Source organism: Marmota monax, unplaced genomic scaffold (assembly GCF_021218885.2).
Source record: "Marmota monax isolate L192 unplaced genomic scaffold, Marmota_monax_Labrador192_F-V1.1 WCK01_AAM20220418_F8-fsc00059, whole genome shotgun sequence".
Lineage (NCBI taxonomy): Eukaryota > Metazoa > Chordata > Mammalia > Rodentia > Sciuridae > Marmota > Marmota monax.
This window is the reverse complement of record NW_026693595.1, coordinates 10,812,943-10,828,405: the sequence shown is the minus strand read 5'-3', so window position 1 is coordinate 10,828,405 and position 15,463 is coordinate 10,812,943. Positions and strand designations below refer to the sequence as shown.

Genomic DNA, 15,463 nt, shown 5'->3' with positions numbered 1-15,463 from the left:
ACAGTCATATTAGCGCTTTGGAAAGATTATCCCATAGACTGAAATATTCTGAGCTCCCACAGGCCATTGCTATCACAAGTTCTGTACTCTTACACTTCTTAGAAGAAGCATAAATGGCCAAAAAATACAAAAAAAATTCAAATATTTAGCAATTAGAGTGATACAAATGAGAACTACACAGAGATTTTACCTCACACCAGTCAGAATGGCAGCCATCAAGAGCACAAACAATAAATGCTGAAGAGGAATGCTTTTACACTGTTGATGGGATTGTAAATTAGTACAGCCAGTATGGAAATGAGTATGGAGGTTCCTCCAAAGACTAGGCGTGGAACCATATGATCCGCCTATACCACTCCTCAGTATTTATCCTAAAGAATTAAAGTTATTATACTGTGATGATATCTGCATACTCTTGTTTATAGCAGCACAATTCACAATAGTCAAATTATGGAACCACGCTAAATGTCCATTAACAGATTAATGAATAAAGAAAATGTGGTGTATATATACAGCATAAAATTTTATTCAGCCATAAAGAATAATAAAATTGTCAATCGAAGGAAAATTGATAGAACCAGAGAACTCGATGTTAAGGGAAATAAGTAAAACTCAGAAAATCAAGGGTTGTATGTTTTCTCTCATATATGGAAGGTAGAGAAGAGAAAAAAAGAAAGGTGGGTGGGAGATCTCATGATAATTTAATGGTAATCAGAGGGAGAAATCAGGGGGAGGGAAAAGGGAAATATTGGTGAATTATGTTGACCAAATTATATTGCTATATTTTGTGCATGTACTAATATGTAACAGCAAATCCTACCATTATCTATAATTATAACACACCAATGAAATTATGGAAAAATAAGTACTATACTCTAACTAGTGAAATGCTGGGTGCATTTCATTTAAAAGCCACCTGATCTCACCAAATAAATTTAATAGCTTGGGACATCATCTGGAGTCACTCTGCTCCTTAAACTCCACATAATATGGGCTTGAACTTCCATTCCACATCCTGTAGAAAGTGGATTGTCAACCCAGGTCTAGGATTGGATTCCTTTCTATGATTTTCATCTAAAGTCACTCACATGGTGTTAGCATGTGTCGCGACCCCTTGCCCGCAAGGAAGACGCAACTCGGGAATCTTCTTTCAGCAGTTTATTCAGGCCCTTGATATTTCTTCTTCTCTCTCTCGGGTGCCCCTCCCAGCCTTAATAAAGCATCCCAAGCCCCAATGCAAAGCTGCCGCGTGGAGCTTTCTCACAGGGTGGTGAAAAATCATGTGCCAACTCTCCCAGATAAGAAGTTGTTTGTCACAGACCACAGCGGAGCCAGCGTCATCTTGTAATGGCGACCATAATCTGCAGAAACGGCAGAAGCGGCTCACCACAGTTCCCCCTTTTCTGTTTTCTTAAAACAATACAGGCGAGAGTAGAGGTCCTATCCCACTGTGCAGAAGTGGCTGCATAGTATGGCTCAGTCCTAAGGAGGGCCCTTCCCCAGATCTGAGGCCATATCAGCCGACGCCTTTTTTCGTGGGGCGGGGCGTGAACGCGTCTAACCCGCATGCAATAGGACATGCTCTCCTTGAGGTCCTCGTCAAGGATCACTCAAGTGCAGTGCCTTGCCTCGCATCCTGTATCGTGACGATGGTGGACGAAGGGGGATAGCTGAGGCTGAACTGTGGCTGTTTATAATGACAAACAAGTTGACAGCACCCTGAAAGAAAGGCACGAACTTCAAGGCGATAGAAAAGCACTAGTGTGGAAACCCATCTGCGTGCAATGGCAGTAATACCGGCAGAGTGCAAGGGCTTTCCAACACTAAGAGAATAACAAGGAAAGTCATGTCGATCCCAGTGCAATGTTATAATAACTTGGGGTGTAACGACCATGACAAAGGTTTACTGCTTAAGATGCGCAAGCCAGACTTGAGGCGAGTTGCCATTTTCTAAAGCTGCAAGAGCTTGTATGATCATAGCCTTTTCTTGTGCATGGCGAGTTTTAAGGCGACAGAGAAGCCACAAACAGAGCACAACACTGAAGCAACACATTGCACCAAAAATGCCTACTCCCACCCACTCTTTGAAGAAGGAAAAAGCAGAAGATATCCAATCGGTGAATTGACCCAAAGTCACAGGATCGACACGGGTACTGTTCAAGACAGCTATCTGGGTTAGTTGAGACTGGATCATGTTTTCTGCTTCCATGGACCAGGTTTCGGATGGATACTCCCCGATGATGTGGGAGGCATTTCTGGAATCAAAAAATCTGACAGAGGTTATGCATAAATGTGCACGTTGGTCAACACAACCCAAATGTACTAGGTCAGACAATTCCTCAACTTGAGCTTGAAGCAGATCTATCCTTTGATTAGCAGCTAGAATCCCAGATAAAATGTGTTGATTAATTCTACTTTGAGATTCAAGTATGGTGGATGTTTGTTGAATAACCTGATTAATAGTGGCAGCAGTTTGTACCTGGCTGGCCATGGCTACTCCAGCTGTAACTGCTGCAGCAGCAGACACCGCCACAGCTGTCACTATAGCTGCCGTAATTCCAAAATCTCTACGGGCTCTAATCAGTTCAACAATAGGAAAAGACTCTGGATCTGCAGTAACCGGGATCGGGACAAAAGTTGGAAATTTCATAACCATTGCCATAGTCCAGGAGCCATTCCAACACTCAGACAAATAACAGGTAATATTAGAGCAATTAAGCATCCCCTGTGATGTATCATTAGCCAAAAGAAACAGGAACGGAGATTGGAGACAGACTGCTGCGGAGGGTAATGTAGCATTAAACAATTGTGAATTGTGTGAAGTAATTTTAAGTCTCCTACCTCGCTCCAAGTCTTGGGTACTGCCAGAAACATTAAACAGCCAACTTTGGACTCCTAATATTTCCCTGGGGAAACACAAGCGTGGACTAGACTAGCCCAATCTGAGGGAGTCATGCAAAATCTAGTAAGTCCCTCCACCTGAGTGAGAGTGAAAGCGGCATCTATGCCATAAGTGCGGACAGATTCTGCCAAGGTTTTAATTATCTTAAAGTCTAAAGGCTCATGATATCTTCCCTGTTATTGTCCTGAAATACAGGGTATGCAAGTCCCATATCTGTATTAACTGTCCTCCAAACTTGTGCATGAAAAGATCTCCCGGAACCTTGGCTCCCCCCCACATACGGAGGTGGGGCAATCGGCACCATATCTTCTTCTAGATATTCTACCTCCTCCTCCTCAGAGTTTTGTTGACCAATGTTAACTCCCTTCCCCTTCTTACAGTAGGCCTGCGTGCCCTGTGTCTCCTTTTTCTTCTTTTTCATTTTTATCTTATGTAGTTGTTGTAACAATATATCAAGGTCCTCAGAACTCTCTGAGTCGCTTGTGTTCTCAGGCGTTTTTAATTCGGTCAAGTCTGGGTAGAGCCTTCTCCTATTTTTATCTTCAGGCTCTTTTGCCTTCTCACTACTGTTACTTTTAATACTCTCTGCCACTTCACTACATGATCCTTCAGATTTTTCCTCATGCAATTGCTCAAGAATAGCTTGACCCTCACTCACAGCTTCCTGGCATTTACCATCTGTAAGGCAACCACGGACCATTTTCCAAAGGGGTATCACCCCACCCTCTAATATGCCCTGCTCAGAAGCAAAGTCAAGATCTTTGCCTAATTTATCCCAACTAGGCACAGTAAGGCTGCCCGAAAATGCAAACCACGGTGCAGCGATATCTATCTTCTGTAAAAATCTCTGTAAAGTACTATGTTTCACTTCCAGTCCCTTGGAACGTAACAGGCCATCTAGGGCCAGGAGAAGCGGACTTGAAGATGCGGCACCCATGACACAACAACAAAGAAAGCACAAAAGAAAGAAAGCGAAAGTAGGAGCGAAAGTACACAGTGCAGCTGCAATAAAATGTAAGGCTCTCTCTTTCATTACAGAGGAGCTGTCCCGCTTTGGTCGCGGATCCCACTTACTAGGGACTAACCCCGCTTTGATCGCGGATCCCACTTACCTGGGACTAACCGGTGCACCACCCCTGACTGCTGAAAGTTCTGGTTCCCGGGTCTCGGCACCACTTGTCGCGACCCCTTGCCCGCAAGGAAGACGCAACTCGGGAATCTTCTTTCAGCAGTTTATTCAGGCCCTTGATATTTCTTCTTCTCTCTCTCGGGTGCCCCTCCCAGCCTTAATAAAGCATCCCAAGCCCCAATGCAAAGCTGCCGCGTGGAGCTTTCTCACAGGGTGGTGAAAAATCATGTGCCAACTCTCCCAGATAAGAAGTTGTTTGTCACAGACCACAGCGGAGCCAGCGTCATCTTGTAATGGCGACCATAATCTGCAGAAACGGCAGAAGCGGCTCACCACAAGCATGTACCACAGACAAAGGAGGTAGAGGGTTTATGGTGTAGAAAGTATAAGCAATCCAAAATTGTGTATTACATGTTTCTGTTGTCTGTCAAATAGGGTACCAAACTTGTACTGCTTAGTTCCTCCCACTTCTCCACCCATGACCTGATTTTTCTCTTCAGAGAATGCAGATCAGCTCAACCATCTTGTAGTCCAGTCCCCAAAGTCAGCTCAGGACCTCCTTTAGCAAATTCAAAGATTTTCCTTCCGATATAGCAATAGAGAAATTGCTTTTCCCAGGGACATTCCCAGTACTCCTGCCAACGCAAGAGATGATAGGCTTTTGGTTTTGAAAAATCATCTTCTACCCCAGTTTCACTGGATTTCTGAGGGACTGGGATTGCATGCAAGCTGGCATGCTACTTCTGTTGAATTGGCACTATTAATTAAGCCCATTGAAATCTTTATCTGTCTCATAATGGAGACGGTTCACAGAGTGCTGGGAACACAGTGTCTGCTGCAGAGGAGGGGGAGTGAGGAGAACTGCATGTAGTCACTATTCTCAGCATCGTCCTTTCTGGAGGTTACCAGATCCTGAGATATAGGAGGCAGGCTTCTCTGAATGGAAACAGATAGTGGGGCTAATGTCTGAGAAGACACTGCATTGTACAGGAGACATCCTGTACACCATGAGCTCTTTGATAATATTTGGCTTCAATTCTGTGACATGCTTGGATGCAGTTCAGAGACTCACCTCACTTCTTAACCCATTAAAAATAATTCATCAAATTTTGGGTCTTAGGAGCCTCTTGTTTTCAAAAATAATATCCTTTAAAAAATATTAGAGGGTTATGAGCTGTTGTGGAATTCATAAGCTTATGATAAGAGTCATTGCTATGCTGTGGGTGATTTGAGGCATTTGTTTGCTGAATGAGCTCTTTACTAAGTAACTTTAGGCCAGCATGTTCTACTTCCTCACTGTTACCTCCTCTATTAGATAAGTATCAGACTCAGTGACAGTCTCTCTCAACTCAGAAATGCCAGGATTCTAAAATTTCTTAGGAAAGATATTTTGATGTTTCTTCAGTGCTTTCAGGAACCAAGTGGGTTTCAGGGAAATAGAAAGCGATTGGATAGAAAGAACATGTTTACCCTCTCTAAAGCTCTCACATTAAAAAGAAGAAGCTCGATCCAGAGAAAACATGGTTTCTGAGACCATTACTCAAGATAACACAGAGCTCCCACCCACATAGCCCTGCCAAAACATTACCTGAAGGGGTTGTCCTTGGAGGTAGGACTGACATAGAAAGGTTGAAGCCCTTGCACTTTTGTGGGTGGGGTTTATGCTCAAGGCTCTTCTTTTCTTCTGGATTTCAAACTCCCTGGGTTAGGAGAGGTAGGATGGCTTTCCTCCCAGTTTCCATGCAACTTTATTGATTTTTTTTCTACCCATGCTAGAGCTGTGCCTGTTATTCCAGCCCAGTCAGGGTGTGCAGCCAAACTGGTATCTGCAGCCAAAGGGCACAGCTGAGTTAGGAACCTATTAGCTTCTTCTGGACCAGCAGCTTGTCTAGAATGCCACATTCTCAATTCCAGGGAGACATCCTGTACACCATACTCTTCTGACATAACCGACTTGATAATAAACGAGAGCTTTCTTCCAGTCCCATCAGCCCAGCCCAAGCCACAGCCATCTACCTGAAGTACTGCCATAATCTCTGAACTTATCTCTTTTTGCTCTTGATTCGCTACAGTCTACTCCAAACAAAGAAGCCAATGTGAAACTTTTAGAAGTCCCTCTGCTACTCCAAGCTTTCTAAAGTTGTCCCATCACATAAAAGAAACTCCTGAGTTTAGACCACAGCTGTGGAAGTGAACATTGCTTGATTCGTATTCCCTTCTTTCCTTCCACTCTGACTTTGCCACCCCTAGCTACAATGCCAATTTGCTTTTTCGTAGATGAATCAAACACACTCCTGACTCAGGACCTCGCCTCAGTACTTCTGGGTGGGTTCATCCCCATTCTCCCTCTGGATTCTTTGCTCAGTTCACCTTCTTGGAGGGTTTCATTGACCATGTTATCTAAAGTAGCACATTCTGTCATTCTCTAATCCTGTACTCTTGTTTTCTTTCATAAATCTTATCACTGCCTGACTTTGTCTGTTCAGTACCTGGCTTCCAGCTAGAGTGAGCACCATGAAGGATGGGGCTTTGTCCTGCCATGTTCTCACCAGTTCCCCACAATTACAGAACAATGCCTAGTGCATAGGAGGTACTGAACAAGCGAATGAAGTATTGACAGTGCACATGGTGTATGTGTGTGAGAAAGTGGAGGGGGCTGTTGGAATAACTTCTGAAAGGACTGGTCCCTATATTCTTCTTCAGTTTCATTGAAAGTTGAAGAAATTGTTGCATTCTCCTCTAATTGATGCTCAATCTAGGATATGCACATTAAAAAACTGTCCTAGAGCCTTTTAGAGACTGTTCTCAGTCTTCTGAAGCCTGAGGAGGAATACCAATTGCTGACTAGTTATTTAACATCATCTGTCAACATTTAGAAATCCCTCTTAGGAAACCACAGGCTTATTCATTTGGGATCAGGCTAAAAAGTCAAATTTGTTTTCAAATTTAAACAACTCATCCCTGGTAAATCTCATATGTAAATGGATAAATTTAGGAAAATGGAAACAATGACTAAGGGGTTTAAACTTACTCTCTGCTTCGGACACTACAGCATTAGATATTCAGACCTGAAATTTAGCATTCTCCATTTTTTAGATTATGGGCCAACCATATTTGCTGAGCATAATAAATCCAAAGAGCATACTAGCCTTACCTCCTTGAGTGGTCCAAAGTATGGCCTGTCTTTCCCCCACTGATTAAAAAGACCTCTCTGTATAATTGGTGAACTTAAACCAACCACCTGTACTCTTTAATCAGCAGAAGGTCACACATGCCAGGCTTTTTTGCAAAGCTAATAGGTGCAGGACAATTAATCTTCTTGATTTTTTGGATTAAAAAAAAAGCCAATGCTAGCATTTCAAGGAGAAATTTAACAAGGGACATTTGCAAATGGGATATTAATACAATAGTGCAGATCAAAATCAGATTTAAAATGAACATAAGTAAAAGATTTTAACTTTATGAATCGTATTTGTGTGTGTGTATGCGTGTGCATGCATGCACTAGGCAGAAATAGCAGTTATTATCTGAATGAAAAAACCACTTTATATGTGATCTTATGAGATCCCTATGAAAGTAGGTGTAATTTTCAGAAGAGCACTTAAGCCTGGATGGCAAGCAACTTCTCTGGTTATGTAGTGGAAGACCCTCCACATCTGCCCCTATCTTACTGCAGAGCTGGCGAGCTCCTCTCATTCACTATTAATTCACTATTGAGCTTTGCTGCTTCTTGGTAAGGATTATATTGAATTAGTTTAGGGAAAACTTGTGGACATAACATTTTTTTTCAGTTCACACACACAATATCTCTCCATATATTTAGATCATCTTTAATTTAATTTTGATGATCTTTTGTAGTTTTTAGGTAAACATTTTGAATATCTTTTGTGATATTTACCTTAAGGATTTCACATTTCTGAAATATATACTATAATATATATGTATATTTTTTAAGTTTCTCTTTCCTTCAATTAACTGATTTTCTTTACTCTTTTGGCTCCCCTAAGTCAGTTTTAAGATTTAGCATCCAATATAATTCAAACAATAGGGTACCATTGCTTGGGAATGTATCAGGTGAAATAATTCCAAGGCTCACAAAGATTTAGCCTATTGCAAATGAATTTCAACACAGACCTTGTAAGAATGGATGAGGGGAAAGCGTTGAGATGCTCTCCTTGCTTGTCAAAGTCTGTTTTGTCTGACACAATGGGCACCCTCCCTGTAGTCAGGTATGGCCTGTTCTCAGCCAGCCCCTGGGAGGAAATTCTGATCTAAAGAACATTCCTTGGTGATAGTAGTTTTGAGTTTGTTTTTTTCGGATATGGGTAGAGGGGATGTGTGTGAGAAGGTAGTGCTCTGGCTGCCCAGGGTGGGGCACTAGCCATTCTTCTAAGTGTGGTGAAAGAGTGGACTTTCTTTCTCAGTCTGAGGTCCTTGTTGTCCCCCAGTAATGGGTGAGTACATCGCCTCCAGCAATTCAGTTGAGGGAAGGGGAAAGATATGAGCAAAAGTTTGAAATTATAAAATTTCACTAGAAAATGGAAAGGCTTACAACAATTATCTCAAAAATAAACTTTTATTTAAGATAAATGTACAGATCATTAGTAAAAGAAAAATGCTTATCTACAGGACCGGATGTGTTCCAACGCGTGCCTTTAGAATTCTGAAGATCCTGAGGATGATAACTTGGTTGTGTGCACTGGACTCCTGAGTAATTACATAGTAATTACATAATTTAGTATCAAGTGTGACATTTAAGAAGGGCAATATAGTTCTGACAAAGTCAATAGTTTTGTTTAAAAAAAAAAAGTCTTTTTCTCCCTATGCATGTGAGTAAATTGAGAAATACCCAGGTATGAATTAGGACCTAGAATGCTTAAGATCCAATTCTGTAGTTATATAGCAACATCATTCAGTTGAAAAACTGCAATTCTTCCTATCCTCTTGACCATGTCTTGGCCTATATGAGAGCCTTAGAAATTAGGATTCATGGTGTTATAGCTTGTTTTCCTCCAATATCTTACATTTAGGAATGATGTGACTTTCTATACAGTCCTTTAGGGAATCTTTTTCAATATAATCCAGAAATCTATTTTCACTTCACTTGAATGGCCAAAATTCTGGAATGTCTAGCATCTTAAAGGCATGATATAGGACAGTTATTCTATATTGTACTGAAGTAGTAGTGCTAGCTTTATATTTCTACATACCGCTAGATCAGAAGGATATCTGAGACACCCAAGAAACTGCTGAAGACCCAAAAATTAGTAGTAAAGGGGACTCAGCAAACATAATGTGACTTCCAGCTTAACCTTCACACAGCACAGCATCCTCTTCTGGGAGGGGTTGGCAGTAAGCTCAGGGGACTAGAATCTCACATTGTTTGTAGCCTCAGTTTTCACATCTGTAAAATGAAGATAATACATGCCTTTGGTGGTTTTTGTGAAAATCCAATAAGAGACATGAAATCATTTATTCAGCACAACATTAAGCAAGCATGTGGTAGGAACTTAAGGGTGATTTCGAGTGCTCTAGTGACCATCTAAAGACTATGCAGGCCCTCAAATGTTTATCTCCATTCCTAGGTAGTAAGTTAATCAAGATTGAGGCAGACATGTACCAGCTGTGGTTTTAGGGTTTAAACCATGTAAATCTTTAAGACGTTTTAACTATACACGGTCACATCACTGCCTACATTTCAGACTTAGATCTCAAAAGAGAGATGTCGTGGAGAGCACTTGGATAACAGTCAAATACACAGTAGACTCAGTAAAGTTACTTGTAAAATTCACTGGTAAAGTCACTTACATTTTCTGGACTGTGCTTTCTACACACTGATGTCCAGCATTGATAGCTATATTCAATAGTGGTGTTTGACCTGCATGGATGCTAAATGCTGAGTTCAGTCATTGCTCGTACTCTTTACCATGTCACAGTGAAATGGTGCCTTTCCTCTCCATTTTGCAGAGAGGCTTAGTAACTTGCCTAACTACAACACACAAGACCAACACAGGAGTCTGTGCTGTTGACCATGCTGCCTACTGCTCCAGACTTCCCATCTGAAGGAAACCAAACTCCCCAACCTCAACTTGTCTTACTCTTGCATTAGTGTTTGTGGATGGAAGATCTTCCGGGGATTCTGAGCTGTGGTCCAACTTCATTCCTGTTTCTTGGATGAACCAAGTTCAAAAACACTAGACAGGTCCAAGAGCCACCCCAGAGTGATGGTCCTTATCTATGGGTCTCCAAACTTCATAGTAGGCCCCAACTGCTAACTTAGATTCAGCTTTCCATATGTGAAGGTCAATGTGAATGAGGTATATACAAACATGAGTGATTCTCCTTCACAAACAACTATTTGGAGCTGGAAAAGTCCACTATGGGTTGACAGAAATAAGTGGAAAAACCAAATGACCAAAGAAACAGAAAACAACTAAGCAAACAAACAATAAAATCATTGTTTTGTCTTCCAATTCATTTCCCTGTATCTTTAAACAAGATACCTTTGAAAATTTCCTCTATGTATCGCAGAATTCCCACAGGTCAGGTCCATAATATTGTTGCAAAATGAATGCATAATTCACAATTTACCCCCCCAAAAGGATCATGAAACCAAAGGACTCAAATTTAGAAATCAAGGTAAGCAAAGTATACTCTTTATTCTTGAGCCTAAATTAGTAAAAAGATCTATATTTTTTTGATATTAAAAGAAAGTAGACTATCTTTTATTTAGTTTAAAATAACAAACTAATTAGGAAAGACTTCACTTGGTAAGAATTCTAGGAAATCACATGATACAAGAGAAACCCTGCAAGAATTTTTTGGTTTGAGTTGAAGACAGTTAAAAGCTAGACTTTAGGTTGTTCTTGAATCTCTACAGCGTTCTTAACTGGAAAGTTACTTCTTTAAGTGCCCTATAGTCATGCTATCTCAAGCCCGTCTTCTGTTTTTGAAGAGGCTGACTTCAAAAGATGAATGAAACAAACAAGTGCCAAAGTTTCTGAAGCCTCAATTATTTTGCCTTGTGTTCGTCAAGAACCAAAGGCTGTCTAATTGCTCTGGCAAGTGTTTCAAGAACTATGTTAAGTAAAATTGGTGAAAGAAGGCATCCCTGTCTTGTTCCAGTTTTTAGAAGGAATGCTTTCAATTTTTCTCCATTTAGAACAATGTTGGCCTGGGGCTTGGCATAGATAGCCTTTATGAGGTTGAGATATGTTCTTGTTATCCCTCCAAAAAGTTCCACCCCAAAACTTTGAGAACTAGTAAATGAATTCAGCAAAGTAGCAGGATATAAAATCAATACCCATAAATCAAAGGCATTTCTATATATCAGTGATAAATCCTCTGAAAGGGAAACTACCCCATTTACAATAGCCTCAAAAATAATAAAAAAAAAAACTTGGGAATCAACAAAAGAGGTGAAAGACCTCTATAATGAAAACTACAGAATGCTAAAAAATGAAATCAAAGAAGACCTTAGAAGATGGAAAGATTTACCTTGCTCTTGGATAGGCAGAATGAATGTTGTCAAAATGACCATACTACCAATAGCACTATACAGATTTAATGCAATTCCAATCAAAATCATAATGACATTCCTCATAAAAATAGAAAAAGCAATCATGAAATTCATCTGGAAAAATAAGAGACCCAGAATAGCTAAAGCAATCCTTAGCAAGAAGAGTGAAGCAGGTGACATCACTCTTCCAGACCTTAAACTATACTACAAAGCAATAGTAACAAAATAGACTGTTAGACCAATGGTACAGAATAGAGGACACAGAGACTAACCCACATAATTACAGTTAACTTATATTAGACAAAGGTGCCAAAAACATACGTTAGAGAAAAGATAGCCTCTTCAACAAATGGTGCTGGGGAAACTGGAAATCCATATACAACAAAATGAAATTAAACCCTTATCTCTCACCATGCACAAAACTCAACTCAAAGTGGATCAAGGACCTAAGAATTAAACCAGAGACACTGTGCCTATTAAAAGAAAAAGTAGGCCCAAATCTCCATCGTGTCATATTAGGTCCCAACTTCCTTAATAAGACTCCTATAGCACTAGAATTAATATCAAGAATCAATAAATGGAATGGATTCAAACTGAAAAGCTTCTTCTCAGCAAAAGAAACAATCAATGAGGTGAATAGAGAGCCTATATCCCAGGAGCGAATCTTTACCCCTCATACATCAGAGCACTAATCTCTAGGATATATAAAGAACTCAAGAAGCTAAACACCAAAAAACCAAATAACCCAATCAATAAATAGACCAAGGAACTGAACAGACACTTCTCAGAAGGTGAAATACAATCAGTCAACAAATATATGAAAAAAATGTTTAACATCTCTAGCAATTAGAGAAATGCAAATCAAAACTACTCTAAGATTTCATCTCACTCAAGTCAGAATGGCAGCTATTAAGAATACAAACAACAATAAGTGTTGGCGAGGATGTGGGGGAAAAGGCACACTCATACATTGCTGGTGGGACTGCAAATCGGTGCAGCTAATATGAAAAGCATTATGGAGATTCCTTGGAAAATTGGGAATGGAACCACCATTTGACCTAGCTATCCTTCTCCTCGGTGTATACACAAAGGACTTAAAAACAGCATATTACAGGGACATAGACATATCAATGTTTATAGCAGCACAATTCACAATAGCTAAACTGTGGAACCAACCTAGAAGTCCTTCAGTAGATGAATGGATAAAGAAAATGTGGTATATTTACACATTGGAATATTACTCAGCATTAAGAGAGAATAAAATCATGGCATTTGCAGGTAAATGGATGAAGCTCGAGAATATAATGCTAAGTGAAGTTAGCCAATTCCAAAAAAGCAAATGCCAAATGTTTTCTCTGATATAAGGAGGCTGATTCATAGTGGGGTTGGAAGGGGGATCATGGGAGGATTAGACAAATTCTAGATAGGGCAAAGGAATGGGAGGGGAAGGGAGGAGGCTTGGGGGTAGAAAAGATGGTTGAATGGAATGGATATCATTACCCTAAGTATATGTATGAAGACATGAATGGTGTGAATATACTTTTTATACAACTGGAGATATGAAAAATTGTGCTCTATTATGTAATATGAATTGTAATTCATTCTGCTGTCATATATAGCAATTAGAATAAAAAATAAAGAACCAAAGGCTTAGAAATAATAACAAGGCTTTCAAATAGTTATGAGAATGTTTTAATGGACCAGTGATCAACTAGGACTACTTCTTGCCAAATAGTTGATAGCTTGCAAAGGCCACTTACAAATTTGGATTCAGAGACTTGGCTGGATTTCTTTACCAGGGGCCACAAATCTGTTGATAAATCATTCCTTGGTACCAATTCCTAAAGTCACTTTCAGTCACTTCATGAAACAAGCTCGTTTAACACCACATATTCTCCCTAGTGTTTAATAAGCTTCAGTATCATTCCTCTTATTTAATTTTCTTCTCCTGCATTAAACTCTAGAGACACAACAAACTTATGCCAACACGTCTCAATAGAATTCCTTAAGATCATCTTTGGGTGATAAAATCCAAGGCACTAGTCCCTCATGAACTATTATTACGTGCTCAATTGATTAGCAGTCTGGCCATATAATTACTTTTATCTCAATAGATTTGGTTAGTTTCTTGTTTTCAAAAGAGTTTGCACCTCTCATAATTTCTTAAGTTAGGTACAATGAGATGTATCTTGGATTTTTATTGAGAATAAGGTTAAAGAGAGAGAGAGAGAGAGAGAGAGAGAGAGAGACAGACAGACAACCTTAGACTCTTTCTGGGTTGGAAATTGGTACCCAGAACCTGAAAGATGACACTGGAGATTGGAATTCTACAGAAGGTGATATTGAATAATATTTTATTTGCAAAAACTATGACTTTGGGTCTTGTAGTTGATTACTATTGTGTCGCCTCATAAAAGAGGAAAGAAAACAGGTATCTTTAAGCTTCTAAAAGCAAACCTGGTAGTATGCCAATTAAAAAATTAATCAGTGGATTTGGATCACAGTGGGATCAAACACCAAAGAAATGGCCTTCAGAGTTTAGATAGGATGAATGTTGACCTACTTACCAAATAGGCAGTACACCGTTCTCTATCACCAGGCCACATTCTGTGTGCTCACTGTACCTTCTGAAGTTGATAGCAGACAGTCCTACCATGACCATGATAGCCTTTGCCTTTTACATGCTTGACTTCCACACCTCCCACTAAACAAAGGCCCCAAATCTGTTCTTTCTCTTTCTGTCCATTTGAACAGAATCACAAGGGAGCATCCACGAAATGACGAATCCACTTCCCCTTCCTCTAGCATTATTGATCTCCTTTCCTAAGCCAAAAGCAAAAATGGTAACTGCCTTATATTCCATGTATAAGTGAAATATGAGACCCTCACCAATCCATTTAGTTTCTCAAAACATCTTCTATTCATCCTCTTGCTACTGTGTTGGTCACTTAGTCCCAGAGGGATTGCTGCACCTTCCACTGTCGACTCCCCACTCTTGTTGGACGTAGAGCAGCCTCTCAGTGCTTCATGCCTTACATATCTCTTTGCTTCCAGGCATCTTGAGACTTCAGGGGAAGGACGCGATGACCAACCTGATGGAAGATTCACTAAGCTCCCCATGGTCCTTTTTCTTCTTTCCAAACTCTTTTTCTGGTCTTCATACTAAAAGTTCTGGAAGGTGCCCATAGATGAAATCTGTCCTATGCCAGGTAGGCTGACAATTTTGAAGACGCTTTAATTATATTCCCCCACAAAAAAACACATTAGAACAGAGGTTTTCAACTTCAGTTTACATGAGCATAGGCACAAGAGTTTGTTCCAGGTTCCTGGAACCCACCCCTAGAGTTTCTGCTTCAGTAGATCTGGGTTTGGGTCTAAGGAGCTGCATTTCTACTGTTTTCAAATGATGCTGATGCTGCTGTTCCTAGACTCACACTGAGAAACACCATCTTAGATTGTTCAAGAGTGGCACTGCTTATTTATTATACCCCTCAGCCATCTTCATGGGATGATAACAGGCTTTTTATAAGAGAGGTCCCCCCTATGCCTTAGAAGGCACTTGTCCTTGACCCATAGATAACGACAGAACACGGAAAACAGAGACTTAAGTATGAAGTAAAAGAATTCATAGAAATCTTAGCTCATGTTTGTAGATAAGGAGACAGATTAATGAAAAAAGGAACTCTTTTTTAAGCAAGAATAAAGTTATTTTTACAAAATAAGAAATATTTGGGGATAATACATCAAATGGTACTGTATTCTTTAGTTAGTACTTGGTTGTAAGATAAAGTAGCTCAATTACAGGCTTAGTTACACATGATAGAGAACTGTGGCTCCTAGATTCAGTTAGAACACTTGACACTACTCAGGCTGTTTACATCAAGCAGTTCATCTGAGAGGAATAGGCACAAAC

At 40.1% G+C, this 15,463-nt stretch overlaps 1 protein-coding gene across 1 annotated transcript; it reads right to left on the bottom strand.

The window, feature by feature from the left end:
• Nucleotides 1-1,185: 1,185 nt before the first annotated feature.
• On the bottom strand, nt 1,186-4,108 carry LOC131424740 (uncharacterized). Its single transcript, XM_058584034.1, has 2 exons — nt 4,015-4,108; nt 1,186-2,906 (listed from the first exon to the last, which is right to left on the bottom strand). Exon 2 carries the CDS (start codon nt 2,720-2,722, stop codon nt 1,904-1,906), a length of 819 nt encoding a protein of 272 aa, XP_058440017.1. The 5' UTR covers nt 2,723-2,906; nt 4,015-4,108; the 3' UTR covers nt 1,186-1,903.
• Nucleotides 4,109-15,463: the final 11,355 nt, after the last annotated feature.

Excerpts from the sequence above, each read along its gene's own strand:
- LOC131424740 (XM_058584034.1), bottom strand. The coding sequence starts at position 2,722 with ATGCTTAATTGCTCTAATATTACCTGTTATTTGTCTGAGTGTTGGAAT.